Below are 15,969 nucleotides of genomic sequence, written 5' to 3' on the forward strand. Positions count from 1 at the left end.
TTTGGGAAAAAAACCACGAGTTTACCCTGTATCGGAAGAGATTTGCGATTGGAAAGACTTCCTTACAGATAGAACTCCACACGTCGCTCTTAATGAGGTAAAATAGTCAAAAGTAAGGGTAGTTTCAGGAGTATCGCAAGGAACTGTGACAGGGCCATACCTGTTTACGTTATCTATAAATGATCTAGAAGATAACGTTGAAAGTTCCATAAAGCTGTTGGCAGATGATGCAGTTGTCTATAAGACGTTAATAATAATAATGGCGTGTGACGAGGGCCTCCCGTCGGGTAGACCGCTCGCCTGGTGCAAGTCTTTCGATTTGACGCCACTTCGGCGACTTCCGTATCGATGGGGATGAAATGATGATGATTAGAACAACACAACACCCAGTCCCTGAGCGGAGAAAATCTCCGACCCAGCCGGGAATCGGATTGACAGTCTGTCGCGCTGACCACTTTTTTTTATTTTTTTTAAATTCATTTTGTTCATCGTTGATCGTTGTGTTTGGTCGTTGCGGACGTCACAATGACATCCGTTCAAGTTCGTTTGTTGATCCTTCCATTCAGTTTTTTTTTTTTTATTACAGAGGCCAACCGGCTCTCTGTCCGAACACGCTGAGATACCGTGCCGGCTAAAAGTATATGATTTAAGTAAGCACTTTCAACTGCAGTGGTGGTAAGAGTTTCACCGATTTCGAACCGACAGTTTCATCTTCGTGCTGCTTTTACTGTTGTTGACATTGCTTGTTTGTTGAAACAACAACAAAATGAAATATATATGTGAAGAGCCATCTGAAGATGAACCTGTCTATTCGAAAACCGGTGACGACAATATTATCGAAAAAATAGCGTTGTTAAAAAGGCTGGTAGCTGTTTCCTTCTTTTCAAGTAAAAGTAGTATCTAGTGAGATCCTGGTTCGTTATATACACACATCAAAAAAACCATTGCATCACCTCGGTTCCCAGAGTTCCGAAATCTGAACAGAAAATTGGAATAGAGATCAACACAAACATCACTTCCATCCTTTTTATTGTTCATGAAAACCACAAATTGCAATTTGTACCACCATACAGCGAGACCTTTAGAGGTGGTGGTCAGATTTCTGTAGTCACCGGTACCACTAACAGCCAGTAGGACCTCCTCTTAAATTGATGCATGCCTGTATTCGTCGTGGCATACTATCCACAAGTTCATCAAGGCACTGTTGGTCCAGATTGTCCCTCTCCTCAACGGCGATTCGGCGTAGATCCCTCAGAGTGGTTCGTTGGTCACGTCGTCCATAAACAGCTCTTTTCAATCTATCCGAGGCAAGTTCGATAGGGCTCATGTCTGGAGAACATGCTGGCGACTCTAGTCGAGCGATGTCGTTATCCTGAAGGAAGTCTTTCACAAGATATGCACGTTGGGGGCGCGACTTGTCGTCCATGAAGACGAATGCCCCGCCAATCTATCGGTTGGAGGATGGCATTCACGTATCGCACAGCCGTTACGTCGCCTTCCATGATTACCAGTGGCGTACGTTGGCCCCACATAATACCACCCCAAAACAGCAGGGAACCTCCACCTTGCTGCACTCGCTGGACAGTGAGTCTAAGTCGTTCAGCCTGACCGGGTTGCCTCCAAACACGTCTCCGACGATTGTCTGGTTGAAAGCATATGCGACACTCATCGGTGAAGAGAACGAGATGCCAATCCTGAGCGGTCCATGCGGCATGTTGTTGGGCCCTTCTGTACCGCGCTGCATGATGTCGTGTTGCAAAGATGGATCTCGCCATGGACGTCGGGAATGAAGTTACGCATCATGCAGCCTATTGTGCACAGTTTGAGTCGTAACACGACGTCCTGCGGCTCCATGAAAGACATTATTCAACATGATGGCGTTGCTGTCAGGGTTCCTCCGAGCCATAATCTGTAGGTAGGGATCATTCAACTGCAGTAGTAGCCCTTGGACGGCCTGAGCGAGGCATGTCATCGACAGTTCCTGTCTCTCTGTATCTCTTCCATGTCCTAACAACATCGCTTTGGTTCACTCCGGGACGTCTGCAAATTTCCCTTGTTGAGAGCCGTTCCTGGCCCAAGTAGCAAAGAGGACGCGATCGAACCGCAGTACTGACTGTCTAGGCGTGGTTGAACTACAGACAACACGAGCCGTGTACCTCCTTCCTTGTGGAATAACTGGAACTGATGGGCTATCGGACCCCCTCCTTCTAATAGGTGCTGCTCATGCATGGTTGTTTACATCTTTGGGCAGGTTTCGTGACATCTCTGAACAGTCAAAGGGACTGTGTCTGTGATACAATATCCACAGTCAACGTCTATCATCAGGATTTCTGGAAACTGCCGTGATGCAAAACTTTTTTTGATCTGTGTATAACAAGAAATTTTTGATCATACAAGACAAGTGAGTGACATGCTCTTTGTTTTCTCTAAATTTTTAATATAACTGATTGCAGAGTTTGGCCACTGTGCACTGTGAAAACACTGGCACAGTCAAAACAACAAATGGAGTATATAACAGATTATATTTGTCACTTGTGGACAACCTGACCGTGGAAAAAGTCGTTGTACCGTGAGAGATCGTGAAATTTAAATCAAGACTAAGGTGAACGATTATTATTTTTTTCTCCAGTAATGGTCGTAAACCATACTAAACCTAACAAAGAGCAAAGGTCTCTAAAACTCAGATCAAATTACAAAACCACACTAACACCATGGGGAGGCACCAGAAATCGTGGAATATTATATGGAGAAAGCGCAACATGAACTGCTCATCTGAACAGCTCACGAAATCAAACTTAAAGAAACAACAAAATGCCACAAATTACAACCAATCTGTGGTGGTTACATTTCTCCAAATCAGCTAGCTTCTGCCAATAAGCACCAGATGGTCCACAGAGGTGACTTTCTCTCAAAGATAGCCAGGAGAGGAATGCTCAGAATCTAAGTTCACGGCCCTCCAATTTCTACTTTCAAGTACTTTACATGGAGGAGATGACTCAATGCTGTTTCCGATTTGGAGGACGAGTATATTGTTTATTTCACAGTAAAACGGGGGAACACACAGAGAAACTTCCTCGGCTTTGCATTCAAAACGCTCATTGAGAAAGATGAGTTTGGTACCAGCCAGGTGCAGTGTTTGCTCCACTGGTCGGGCCATTTGCACCTACTGTGATGGGAGGGTGACTCAGTTTGATTGGATAACCAAAATTTAGAAGCAAAAGCAACTTTCCTCCTCAAGCTGGCCTCAGTATATTGACCTTTGTGGCTCATGTAGAAAAGGGAAAAATGTGCAGATCAGGTGTGACAGTGACAGTGCAGTACCCCTGCCCAGAGCTAGTCCTGGGCGCCAACTCTGTCCATAATACCATGAAGCAGAAAACAGCCTCACTTCCACGTTCCACGAAAACTGCCCATCTCCCAGGGGAGGCATGCCTCTCCTAGTTATATTCGCTGACTGCCTTGTGAGGACAACAAGGCCTTGAGACCACACCATTAGTGCCCCATTCCATTGCGAAAAATGCAAAGTTTTCTCCAAAGCAAACGGAATGAAGTATGCACAGTATAATAACCCAGAAGCACAGGCATAGAATGAAACAACATCACATAGCATATGTGACAGTAATGTCAAAAACGAGTCAACTGGTATTTTATACACAACCACAGTCTCGAAATGACAGTTTTCTACAAAATAACTCTAGTTTGAATATTTCATTACATTATGAGTGATGTCTGTGAGAATTTAGTATTTCTTTCTTTCAGTTCACATCACAAACTTTGTAAGATTACCCATAGAACTTTACATACACGTCTAACAATTTATTATATGATGCACTTCTTGTAAGCCACTCATATTTGTAATGTATTCTATAGGGTGAAAGTTACTTAAAATGACAACCTTTTGGAGGTTGCACGGGACACCAAAACAAATATTTTTGCCTGCTGTCATAATTTCCTGTGAGCATTTTTTTAATTCAGTAGACGGTCTATTCGCTGTTCAGTTGAAACGTCGGATTTGTTGTTGGAACGGTTCTTGCTGTAATGGTAGAAGTCCTACGTCACTCTTCAGTTGTAATAGCTGTCTCACATTCACATTTAAAAGTTGTACGTTCTGGCCCAGCAGTTTACTAATGGACCGATACATTTTGAATGACTACACTGACGTGGTTGGTGTTAATTACATAGTGAGCTACAATGTTCGAACAGAGAGTTTATCAATAACAATATCCTAGTTGCCGTACCGCACAATATCTGAGGTATACTGCTGCGTAGCAACAGCTGAGTGAGGCTGGGTCATTTAGCAGAGTACGTGGACAGGTACTAAGTCGTACAGTGTGGACTCGCCAATTTGAGGAATCTGTCCTCCGAGCGTGGAGCAAGATCATTCCGCCAGCACTTGTGCAACTGCGGGCAACGTGGGGACCAATAAGACGAATGTCAGAAACGTCCTTCATGATCAATATTGTTACATCCATTCCACTTATGGCATGTGTACAATGTGGAACCAGATGATTATCCACTTAGAGCACAATTTTCGCAGTCGTACCTGGAACAGTATCAAATGCATACTGAATTTCCAACCTCTGCTGTGTTTACAGATGCAGCAACGTTTGAGTGTGATCGGTTCTTCAACTTCCACAATGTGCATATTTCTTGTGAGCTTAACCCACATGTCACATTTACTCGCGCTCTTCAAGTGCGTGAATGTATGGGCAGGTATTGTTGGTGACTGTTTAATTTGCCCCATTTATCTCCTACCTAGGCCATTAACCAGCCGGCTTTATTACAATTTCCTCGCCAGAGCATTGCCGGAATTGCCGGGTGACGTGGCACTCTCTACAAGACTGCACGTGCGGTTCGAGTACGATGTGGCGCCCGCACATTTCAGTAATCCTGTTTATCAGAAAAGTTGGTTGGCAGAGGTGGTCCATTATCGTGATCTACTACCATGTCCTACTTGATTCCCCGATTTGATCCCTCTGAATGTTTGGTCTGGGAAGAGATGTGCAACTTAGTTTAAAAAAATCCTGTTGAATAGGAAGAGGACTAGTTGTGCCGACAGTTCTAGCAGCAGCAGGAGAAATTAAGAACAATCCTGCAGTCTTTGATTGTATTAGACAGAACATGACCTGCCAGAGTAATCTTTGTTTACAAGTCACTGGAGGCTTTTGAAGTAATTGTGTTGTGTTAATGTTGTTGTTTCTAGGTAATAAAGAATCAAAAATTGTTTGTGTTAGTTTTTGTCTACTGCAAGTAGGATTAATATCCTCTTAAAACGGTGCCTCACAACAAAACACTTTAGAAAAGTGTTTCCATGATCCCCAACAACCTCCCAGAATTGACTGCTTTAATTAATTATTAATCAAAGGAAACAACCTCTACTGGTTTAAAAACTTGTCACAGGAAAATATGACATTAGAGAAATATATTTGTCTCAATATCCCATGCGACCTCGCGAAGTTTGGTGATCTAAATCATTTCCACCTTGTATATTAAGGATTCAGCGAACTTCTTCCTCCTTTTATACCCAACAGATATTATCTGATTATCGTTGATGATAGAGATCTGTAGCGTTTTCCACACAAAATTAATGAACTTGGTACACAGGTATAGAGACCATAATGTACAAGAAGCTATTTTCGGTAATCAAAATTACATCATTGATGGAAGATGATGATGCTGAAACTTCCTGGCAGATTAAAACTGTGTGCCGGACCGAGACTCGAACTCGGTCCGGCACACAGTTTTAATTTGCCAGGAAGTTTCATATCAGCGCACACTCCGCTGCAGAGTGAAAATCTCATTCTGGAAACATGCCCCAGGCTGTGGCTAAGCCATGTCTCCACAATATCCTTTCTTTCAGGAGTGCTAGTTCTGCAAGGTTCGCAGGAGAGCTTCTGCAAAGTTTGGAAGGTAGGAAACGAGGTACTGGCAGAAGTGAAGCTGTGGGGACGGGGCGTGAGTCGTGCTTGGGCAGCTCAATTGGTAGAGCACTTGCCCGCGAAAGGCAAAGTTCCCAAGTTCGAGTCTCGGTCCGGCACACAGTTTTAATCTGCCAGGAAGTTTCATATCAGCGCACACTGCGCTGCAGAGTGAAAATCTCATTAAAATGATGCTGTTGGTAAATCACCTATATAAGTTGTAGTAAATATGTAATTTCTCTACAGGCTGATGACATACTGGTGACCGTGGACCAGGGCACGCTGCTGGGAACCACAAAAACCAGCCTCTACAACACGACGTACACGGCCTTCCTCAGCATCCCATACGCTGCGCCGCCGCTTGGAGCGCTGCGTTTCGCTGTGAGTTTACTGCCAGCAGACAGTGATAAGTAACAACCTGTTCACTGATACTGTGTCTAGTTGACATGCGGTTACAGCTTAGTTGATGAGGAAAGTGTCCACGAGGAACATATTGTATGAAGCAGCGAGTAATGGAGGAAGATTATGTTTCAACGTACTGTCGAGAACTACCAAGGAACCCCGCTGAGTGTGAGGTCGCAAAAGGCCAATAACGTTTATGAGCATGGTTAAACTGGTCGGAGAGTAACTCACAACAGTGTTACGATGCTAGTGGTGTTGATATAAAGCAGAGCGATAGCAACGGTAAACAAAGCAGACATTCCATTATATCTACAACAACAACTGCCGAAGTTGACATTTTACTAGAAGGAAACCAAAAGAATTTCGCAGAGTGAGAAATGCGTAGCAGATAAAACATTAGCGTCTCTGCAAGAATGTGTGATGTCGTATATGCTCAACTGTGCGGACAATGTACATGAGGAGTTCAGTGATGACGATAGCTGCTTAACAGGTGAAAGTGATACTGAAACAGGTTCATCATCCTTATCAGACAGGGAGTCACAAATCCCGTCGCCAGTGAAACGCAGTAAAGGACAGTCGTCCAAAGCGAGGGTACTAAACAAAATTACATACATGGCAGATCATCTGCAGTACAGTAAGAACCCAATTATGAACAAATTTCGAATAAGTCCGCAGCAATATGACCATGCAGTGCTAAAGAAACACTAGGATAGTCAAGGGAGGACAAGGCGCACTTGTTGCAAAAACTAGTGTTTGAGTGTTTCAAGGTTGCTCAATTCAATGTGCATGGTAATGATGCACATGAAACCGCGCGTGATATAGCTTACAGTGATATAAAGATAAGCAGAAGATGGTTAGACAGCTTCAAACAATGCTAGAGAATTGGAAGACGTAAGATAACGAAATTTGAAAGCGTCAACTTGACGACGCATATCAGATTTCGGAATCGGCCGGAAAATTTTTAAATGAGATAAACAAACCTTTCTCATCGTTCACTAAGAAACTTTTTTTAAACTCCTTCCATCCGGGATTTGAAAAGGAAATTCATATGAAAGGAAACTTGGAAATTAGAAATACGAAGAGAGTTTGAAACGGTACAGTAGTTTCCGCTCTATAAGCAGCAGGTTTCGCTGCTCGCTCGCACCAGGAAACAGAAACAGAGGCGGCTCCGCAGCCAATTTTATTACACGACGCGGCCGGCCGCGGGTGCAACAGAGCCCATGTGGATGGGTGGAAAGAAATGTGTCAGGCTTCATAATACGTATTTATATGTGTCGTGTATTGTGCATTTCTTGTACGTGGATGTGAATCTGCACATGAACTTTCCTAATCCTGCTCACACCTTTCCGTAAAGCGTGGCCAAATCTTTGTTGGGAAGTAGTTCTGTAGTATAGTAGTGCCAACCTTACTCCTGGGTAGGGGATGAGAGAGACAGCACAGGCAGGTAAAAGTCAAAGACTTTCCAGTGTCACAAGATTTGGGGTGGAGAGGTTGGTCACGGCCAAGTGGTTCGACCACCCCCTCCACCGGAGCCCGGGAAGACCTCCGGGTGCCCGCCATATTCCAAGAGTGTTACAGAAGACGGGTAAGTGAGCAGACGTGCCCTCAGTGCGTCTGTCTTAATGTTCACGCATGGAAGAGAGGTATTTGAATGTTTGTACTAATTCTTTTATTTCCAGTTTCGGATTGTGTAAGGTAATGAATGTGCTCGTTTAATTCCGGAAATTTGACCCCCTGTGTTAAAGCATCTAGTCCCCAGTTTGCCCGTTATCCTCCTCACATAGTGAATGTCCTATGTAAAATATTGGGAGACTTTGGTGGTATACATTTGGCCAACGCAATTCCGTCTTACCCGTAGAAATGTGCGTCCATATTAGTACACAATATAAGCGAGCTATAAGTTGTAAAATTGTAATATCTGTAAACTGAAACAATTGCTGCTATCGCTGTAAAGTCGAGTGATAATGTTTAAAATAAATAGGAAATCAACTTTCATCAATCTTTAACATACCTTAAAAATCACAAAGAAGTCAAGTTAATGGAATTAATTTAAAATAAAAGCTATAGAATGCAGGGACCCACACATCAGCATGTGAGCCCTCCAGCCCCTTGCCTAGTATCGTACAGAAAGGACACGCTCTCTAGGTAGCGCTCTCAAGCTCCTCTCCCGAGTTATCCGTTGCGCAATTTAGATTCAGGGCTTGACGACATCAACTTTCATCTGGCGTCCCTAGGCAAGGAGGTAAAACGGTAAACTTTCAAGTTGTACCAAGATCAATTGACATCAGTTCCTCAGCGTATTCTTAAACAAATATGCCGACAGTTGATCTGGATAGCAAATTGGCTGGAAGGTTATTTATTGTACAGTAAGAAGTTCGAGGTGCTCCACCCCGTACTATTCTTTCTCGTGTGCGTCGTCTAGCTAGGGCAGTAGGGAATGTTTACTTCACAGCAAGCAAGAGTGGGAAAATTGGCGTAAGACAACTACAACTATGGTATGAGCACTGCTTTTTGCCAGTGACTGGTCAGAATAATTTGCTTTAATGTGATTTGTGTTCTTCTTTTTGTTCTTCTTGCGGATATCTACGGCTGGCGCCGCTTCTTCGCCCAATTCACCATTTCCTTATGTCTTGACTTTCCTCAACATTCATACTTATCGCTTGCATTGCATTATAGTGCCAGTTGCGTCATAGGTGACCCCTTTTCTTCCGCTGGGATGGTATCTATCGTAGTACCCTATTTGCTATTCTATCTTGCTTCATCTATTCAGAGGGCCAAATCACATCAGCTGTTTCTGTTAAATGTTGCCACAGATATCCCTATCCATTTTCATCTTCTGTCATATTACGTCATTTCTTAGCCTATCCATCCTAGTATAGCTTGTGATTCATCTTAATGAGAAGCAGATTTTTTCCCTCTAGCATCCCAGCCTTCCGATCCGTACAAAACTACCCTCTGACTGTAGTCTTATACAGTATCTTCTTGATGTTCTTTTTATCTTTTTGTTCCATAAAACGGAGTTCATTGCCCTTGTTACAGCTCGTCCTTTACTAATCTTACTAGTAATATCATCATTCCTTGTGCCCTGTTTATTAAATAATATCCCAAAATACCTTGCCTTTTATGCATCTACAATTACTGCTCCATCTACCTCGAAGTTTTTTATTTTTTCGTTCCAAGTATTCATACTTCTGCATGTTCATCCACAGGCCAGCCTTATTGTATTCATCTTAAAGTTTTCTTATCATATAGCTTAGATAATCCTTATCTTTTGCTAGTACATCTGCAAAATAAAGACTAAATGTCTTGCTGTCCTCTGCTGTCACTGTTACAACCTGGCATTTTCCATGCCAAAACTGCAGGATTGCTCTTAGAAGCAGCTTAAATACAGTCGATGACAGCCCACATGCCCGTCGCAAACTCTTATTAACCTCTGTTCAACTATTCCCATCCTTACTCTCGATATGTTATTATCATACAATTTCTTAACAACCTTCAGCAATCTTTCATCTGACCTTATCTCTTCAACAACCCCCACAGTTTTCTGATGGGTCGATTATTGTAAATTAGCCAATGCAACATGTGTCTCCAGTCCAGCCTTCGTGCGTTTTCATACATTAGTCCAATCGTGAAGATGTTGTCCATCACCCATCTTCCATCTCTTCTTGCTGTCTGTGACTTGTTTCTTTCTCTATCAGATCTGTCAGTACCTTCGAGTAGTCTTCAAACGAGAGGTAACACTGCCGATCCCCAATAATTATTTGGATCATTACGTGACCCTGCATTATTCACTGGTTTTCCATTCCGATGGAACATCTTCTCCATTTAATACACTTTTAAGCAGACTCCTTAGCATCTCAGACAATTTCGGTGGACCAAACTTTGCCAGCTCTGGATATATTAATCCATACCTGAGGCCTCCTTTATCATACTGCACCTCATATCCTGTTAATGAATTTTTATATCTAAAGACCATAATCCGTTCTATTCCATCCTGACCTCATATTTATACGAAAATTCAGGCCGATTTTCCTAGAACAAATCCTTAAAATACGTTGTCCATTGATCATGACCAGTATTATTATGATGTAACTTTTCACTAGTTAACACACGCAATGACTTGATTGTTCTCCATGAATGGTATGCGTGTAAAACTAGAATAAACTGCCCTCATAGAAAGGTGTTTGACTCTTCAGTTCGTACCACCTGGAACCACTGGACCAATTCAACATCTGGATGTTTTTCTGTGCCTGTAATATATATTATCGCACTGTCTGCAAATAAGCCTTACAGGCTTGATAGCTTCACGACAAGCTCTACAACTGACTCTTACGCATTCTGTTGCATGCCATCGCATTCCATAAGTTCTCATCACCCTGTCAGTCATAGCGATATGATTTTACATGCGTTCTTTAGGAGTGGAGCCGGCCGGGTTGGTCCAGCGATTCTAGGCGCTATAGTCTGGAACCGCGCGACCGCTACGGTCGCAGGTTCGAATCCTGCCTCTGACATGGATGTGTGTGATGTCTTTAGGTTAGTTAGATTTAAGTAGTTCTAAGTTGTAGATGACTGATGACAATAGAAGTTAAGTCCCATAGTGCTCAAAGCCTTTTATTTATTTATTTATTTATTTTAAAAAATGAGTGGATATCGAGCTGGACGTCGTGAACAGTTTGTAACTCCCATTTGTAACTCCAATGGAGTTCGTCTTCGATCTTGATGATGCGAATCTTTCTGAACACTGTGGTGCGCCGTTTTTCATTCGGTTTTCATGATGCAACTTAATGGACATTTTTTGAATATCGACAATGTTCATGTTGTGAAGTGTAATACATACATCCTACACAAGGTTGAGCTTTGCACCTCCCAGACACTCATTTCCTGTCGCCCTCCTGATGCACACGGTTACTCATTAGCAGCTAATATCTTTCTGTCGTAATTGTCAACACACGACTTTCAAATGGGCCTTACTAAAAGTTGAACTTGCGACCTCGCACACAAGGGGCTCCGTGTGAGTCATTAGCTATGGAGCACAGGCTCGATAAGATAAGCATTAGAAGGAAATATAGCGCTTCTTTTCCGAAGGATCATCCGAATCGATTCAGGGGGAAAAAAAGGAAAATCTAAATGGAGGTGGCGTTTACATCTACGTACATATGCCATAGGCCACAGTACTGTGCTTGACTAAAGATACCATGTACCACTGTTAGATGTTACTTTTCCTCTTCCTAGCAGATGGAGTGAGGGAAAAAATTTCTTGTCTTTACAGCCCTTACGCGAGGTGTTCGTTAGTGGCAGTAGAATGGTTCTGCAGTCTGATGAAACTGCCATTTGTCTAAACATTTTCAATAGCGTTTAGCGGAAAGAACGTCCTCTTTTCTCTAGGGATTCCTTTTTGAATTCATGGAGCATTTCCGTAATACAAGCGAATTCATCGAACAACCAATAACAAATATAGAAGTACACTTCTGCACTGGTTCAGTGTCTTCCTTTAAACCACCTGGCGCAGATCCACTAACTAAGAGGAACTCAGTGGACAGTGAGAGTGTAATTAATGGAATTTCTTATGCTAGAAACGTAACCGAACTGATCTGTAAACATGCTGGATTTGAAACCCATTACAACACGAATTATTTATTCTCGCACCAAAAACTTACATAGTACAGACATTTATGACTATATTATTTTTGGCCAAAACTTGGCCTCTTCCAATGCATTTTCTGTTCGTTGATTAAGATCATCTTCTTGTTCGAGGCTGGATGCAGTAGGCACTGAGGCATGTGATGAACATTCTGGTCTTCTCCACAGTAGACTGAATATCATATTGACCATCGTAGCCCCATAGTGCCAAATTAACCTTTTATCTGCCAACTCCAGATTTCAGTCTGTTCATGTTCTTCCGATAGTCAGGAGACAGAGCTTCTGAAACTCTTTTTCCAGCAAGGGACAAGGTAGGTCGAAGCGCTCCATAGCTCCTACCTAAGTTTTGCAGCACTTGCTCTAAGAGCCCGATGTTCCAGGGAAACTCCTCCTTGACTCCAGGAGTTGCGAGTGCGGTTCGCACCAGTACAGAGGATGCGTTCTCTCCTGCTCCACTTCCTTTCTTTCCTCATTTGCAGGTACTTCTCTTCGAACAGGAGGTCGTGCTATTGCTGCGATGTGGTAAAGTCATTCGCGTGGAGTGGATTTTAAGCAATCTGTTATGATTATGCTGGTGTCATTGGCAGCCATGTCCACCTGTTTGGTATGTATTGAACTGTACCAAACAAGACAAGCATACTCTGTCACAGAGGAGCATAGTGCTATAGCAGAAATTCGTTGAGTTTCAGGTTAACTACCCAATCTGATCCGGCCAGTATCTGTAGAAGATTGTTCCAAGTAGAAACATTTGACTTGCAGTTCATGCAGCTCTCCTTGGTGTTTTGAGGTCTCATAGTCTTTCAGTTTGGCACCTGACTGTACTATCTTTAGTTTGCAGCAACTTACCCTACTTCTCAAATGAAAAGCACGTACTTGGGCCTTTGTGAGCTTTTGTTTCAGTTGGTTTGTGTTGCAGTAAATGGAAAATTCTTGAGTGTGTTCTCCACTAATTCAAAATCCACTGGATGGCTAGAGTAAGGGCAGCGAAATACAAGAAACTCCTCCTTTTGAGTGCTATGCGTTTGCCATTCGTGTACACACTGATCTGAATTGGAGCCAGCAGAGTTCCCTGCGAAAGCCCGCTTTCTGTACTCTCCATCGACTATGCTGTCCTTGGAAGCCGACGAAGAACCTGCGATTCTGCAAAAGAGTGGCGATGCAACTAGTTAGACTTCTTTGGCCAGGCTTTAGGCCCTGGTTAGTAGTAGCTGGGGACTGACAGCGTCATCACTGTTGATAAATCGACACATACCACTCCTGTCACCTTAAGAGGTTCAACTCCATCAAATCTTGGTTGATTCGGTACAATTAAGCGGTCAATCGCAGGTGACAGGCGATTCAAAATGAATCTTTCCAAAAATTTGTAAGGTAGTCATCATAGTTTAACTGGTCTAAGATTACAACACGAATGTAGGGGCTATATGTGGTCTTTCAGCTGGGTATAATATTCCACGAGGAAAATAAATCTAAATTTATCATGGCAGTAAATCACTTACGCTGCTGGGGCTGCATTTTTACTATAATATCCCCAGAAATGTCGCCCGTCTGCATTTTACAATACTGTTCGTATTCCCACATGATGACCAATGCAGGGAAGAAAACATCTGGCAGGTTTTAAGCGCTTTCCTACTTACATGTTGTAATCCAAATGTTGTGACTTACTTTCATGGTTTTTGCGACGTACCCTATTTCTGTGGACGGATTTGTAAATATCTGTGACGATATAAGTATGGATTATTTGTGTTGGGTAAATAATCGTTATGAGTAAGTTAATGGTGCGCTTGTGTATTCATTTTGTTATGAATAACTGTAAAAATGAACAAGTGCACTGATTTAAACTGCGTTAGATTCAAAATCTTCTGCTTCGAAATCTGCAGCCACATAATGGATCACCCTCAGACCAGTCGTATGCTCATACGAAATTCATTACAATACTGAGATTCATACAGCTTAGTGATAAAAAAAACTGTACTTCAGTACTTCTGCTCGTATCCTGGCCAGCAGATATCAGAAACGAAACTTTGACCTTTTGTGTAACTTCCTACCTCCACGTTGAGTACTATTCTGAGTTAGCGATGTTGGACGGAGAGACTCTGACAAAAATTCCAATTCTGAACTTGAAGAGCATTTACTTTTACCACGAAAATGTAGTACAGTATAACTGTACTTCACAGCACAGGTAAGAATACTCGAGCTGCCTTCATCCCAGTACAGAATGCGATGGCGCACAAGTAAAACGCTGGAATCGTATTCTGGTGAACGGCTTTTCAAGACCCCGTCCTGCCATCCAGATTGAGATATCCCATGCTTTCCTAAATGATGGGGAATACTGGCATGCCTCTTCGGAAGGCACCATCAGTTTCTTTGTCATCCATCCTCAACATAAACTTGTGCTCTGTTCCTAAACACCTCGACGTCGACAAGATGTTGAACTATTACCTACCTAGAGCGTTTCTCGAGATGATATCCTGGTATAAAACATTCTCTAAAATGTTTCATATACCAATCTTTCTTCGTTCAATTTTTCTTTCAACGAAATTTTTCATGCAGCATTTGCTATTTCCTTATTACGAGTTATATGATGTACAGATAAGGGGATACGAATAAGACGAACACTATCTGATATAAACGAGTCAGTCATTTATAATATTGAAGCAATACTTTATGAATGAAACACACACGACACTGGTAATATTCTACGGTATTGATAACAATAGTTGTACAATATTTGTAATAAATTTTACACCATTGTCGTTTGTTTCATTGATAATGTATAAAATATTCTACAAAGAACAGACGGAGCAGTCAGCCAGTGCAACTGAATCAACAGCTTAATCGTCAGATAAGTGTCGTATCTCTCTCTGCTCATTTGTGTGATGAAAAGCTGTTATTTCTGCATTCCGTAAGCTTTCGGCAATCAAATTGCTATATTTTTAACTCTCCCTTTTTTTTTTTTTTTTTTTTTTTTTTTTTTTGTCATCAGTCTACTGACCGGTTTGATGCGGCCCGCCACGAATTCCTTTCCTGTGCTAACCTCTTCATCTCAGAGTAGCACTTGCAACCTACGTCCTCAGTTATTTGCTTGACATATTCCAATCTCTGTCTTCCTCTACAGTTTTTGCCCTCTACAGCTCCCTCTAGTACCATGGAAGTCATTCCCTCATGTCTTAGCAGATGTCCTATCATCCTGTCCCTTCTCTTTATCAGTGTTTTCCACCTATTCCTTTCCTCTCCGATTCTGCGTAGAACCTCCTCATTCCTTACCTTATCAGTCCACCTAATTTTCAACATTCGTCTATAGCACCACATCTCAAATGCTTCGATTCTCTTCTGTTCCGGTTTTCCCACAGTCCATGTTTCACTACCATACAATGCTGTACTCCAGACGTACATCCTCAGAAATTTCTTCCTCAAATTAAGGCCGCTATTTGATATTAGTAGACTTCTCTTGGCCAAAAATGCCTTTTTTGCCATAGCGAGTCTGCTTTTGATGTCCTCCTTGCTCCGTCCGTCATTGGTTATTTTACTGCCTAGGTAGCAGAATTCCTTAACTTCATTGACTTCGTGACCATCAATCCTGATGTTAAGTTTCTCGCTGTTCTCATTTCTACAACTTCTCATTACCTTCGTCTTTCTCCGATTTACTCTCAAACCATACTGTGTACTCATTAGACTGTTCATTCCGTTCAGCAGATTATTTAATTCTTCTTCACTTTCACTCAGGATAGCAATGTCATCAGCGAATCGTATCATTGATATCCTTTCACCTTGTATTTTAATTCCACTCCTGAACCTTTCTTTTATTTCCATCATTGCTTCCTCGATGTACAGATCGAAGAGTAGGGGCGAAAGGCTACAGCCTTGTCTTACACCCTTCCAAATACGAGCACTTCGTTCTTGATCGTCCACTCTTATTATTCCCTCTTGGTTGTTGTACATATTGTATATGACGCGTCTCTCCCTATAGCTTACCCCTACTTTTTTCAGAATCTCGAACAGCTTGCAACAT

At 42.3% G+C, this 15,969-nt stretch overlaps 1 protein-coding gene across 1 annotated transcript in view; it reads left to right on the plus strand.

Annotated features, from left to right (window-relative positions):
* Window positions 1-15,969, plus strand: part of LOC126475043 (acylcarnitine hydrolase-like) — a 96,597-nt gene that overhangs the window by 13,606 nt on the left and 67,022 nt on the right. The window contains exon 2 of the mRNA XM_050102590.1: window positions 6,165-6,299. Within this exon, the coding sequence (XP_049958547.1) occupies window positions 6,165-6,299 (135 nt within the window). The remainder of the gene's footprint in view (window positions 1-6,164; window positions 6,300-15,969) is intronic.

This window comes from Schistocerca serialis, chromosome 4, assembly GCF_023864345.2.
Source record: "Schistocerca serialis cubense isolate TAMUIC-IGC-003099 chromosome 4, iqSchSeri2.2, whole genome shotgun sequence".
NCBI classification, from domain to species: domain Eukaryota; kingdom Metazoa; phylum Arthropoda; class Insecta; order Orthoptera; family Acrididae; genus Schistocerca; species Schistocerca serialis.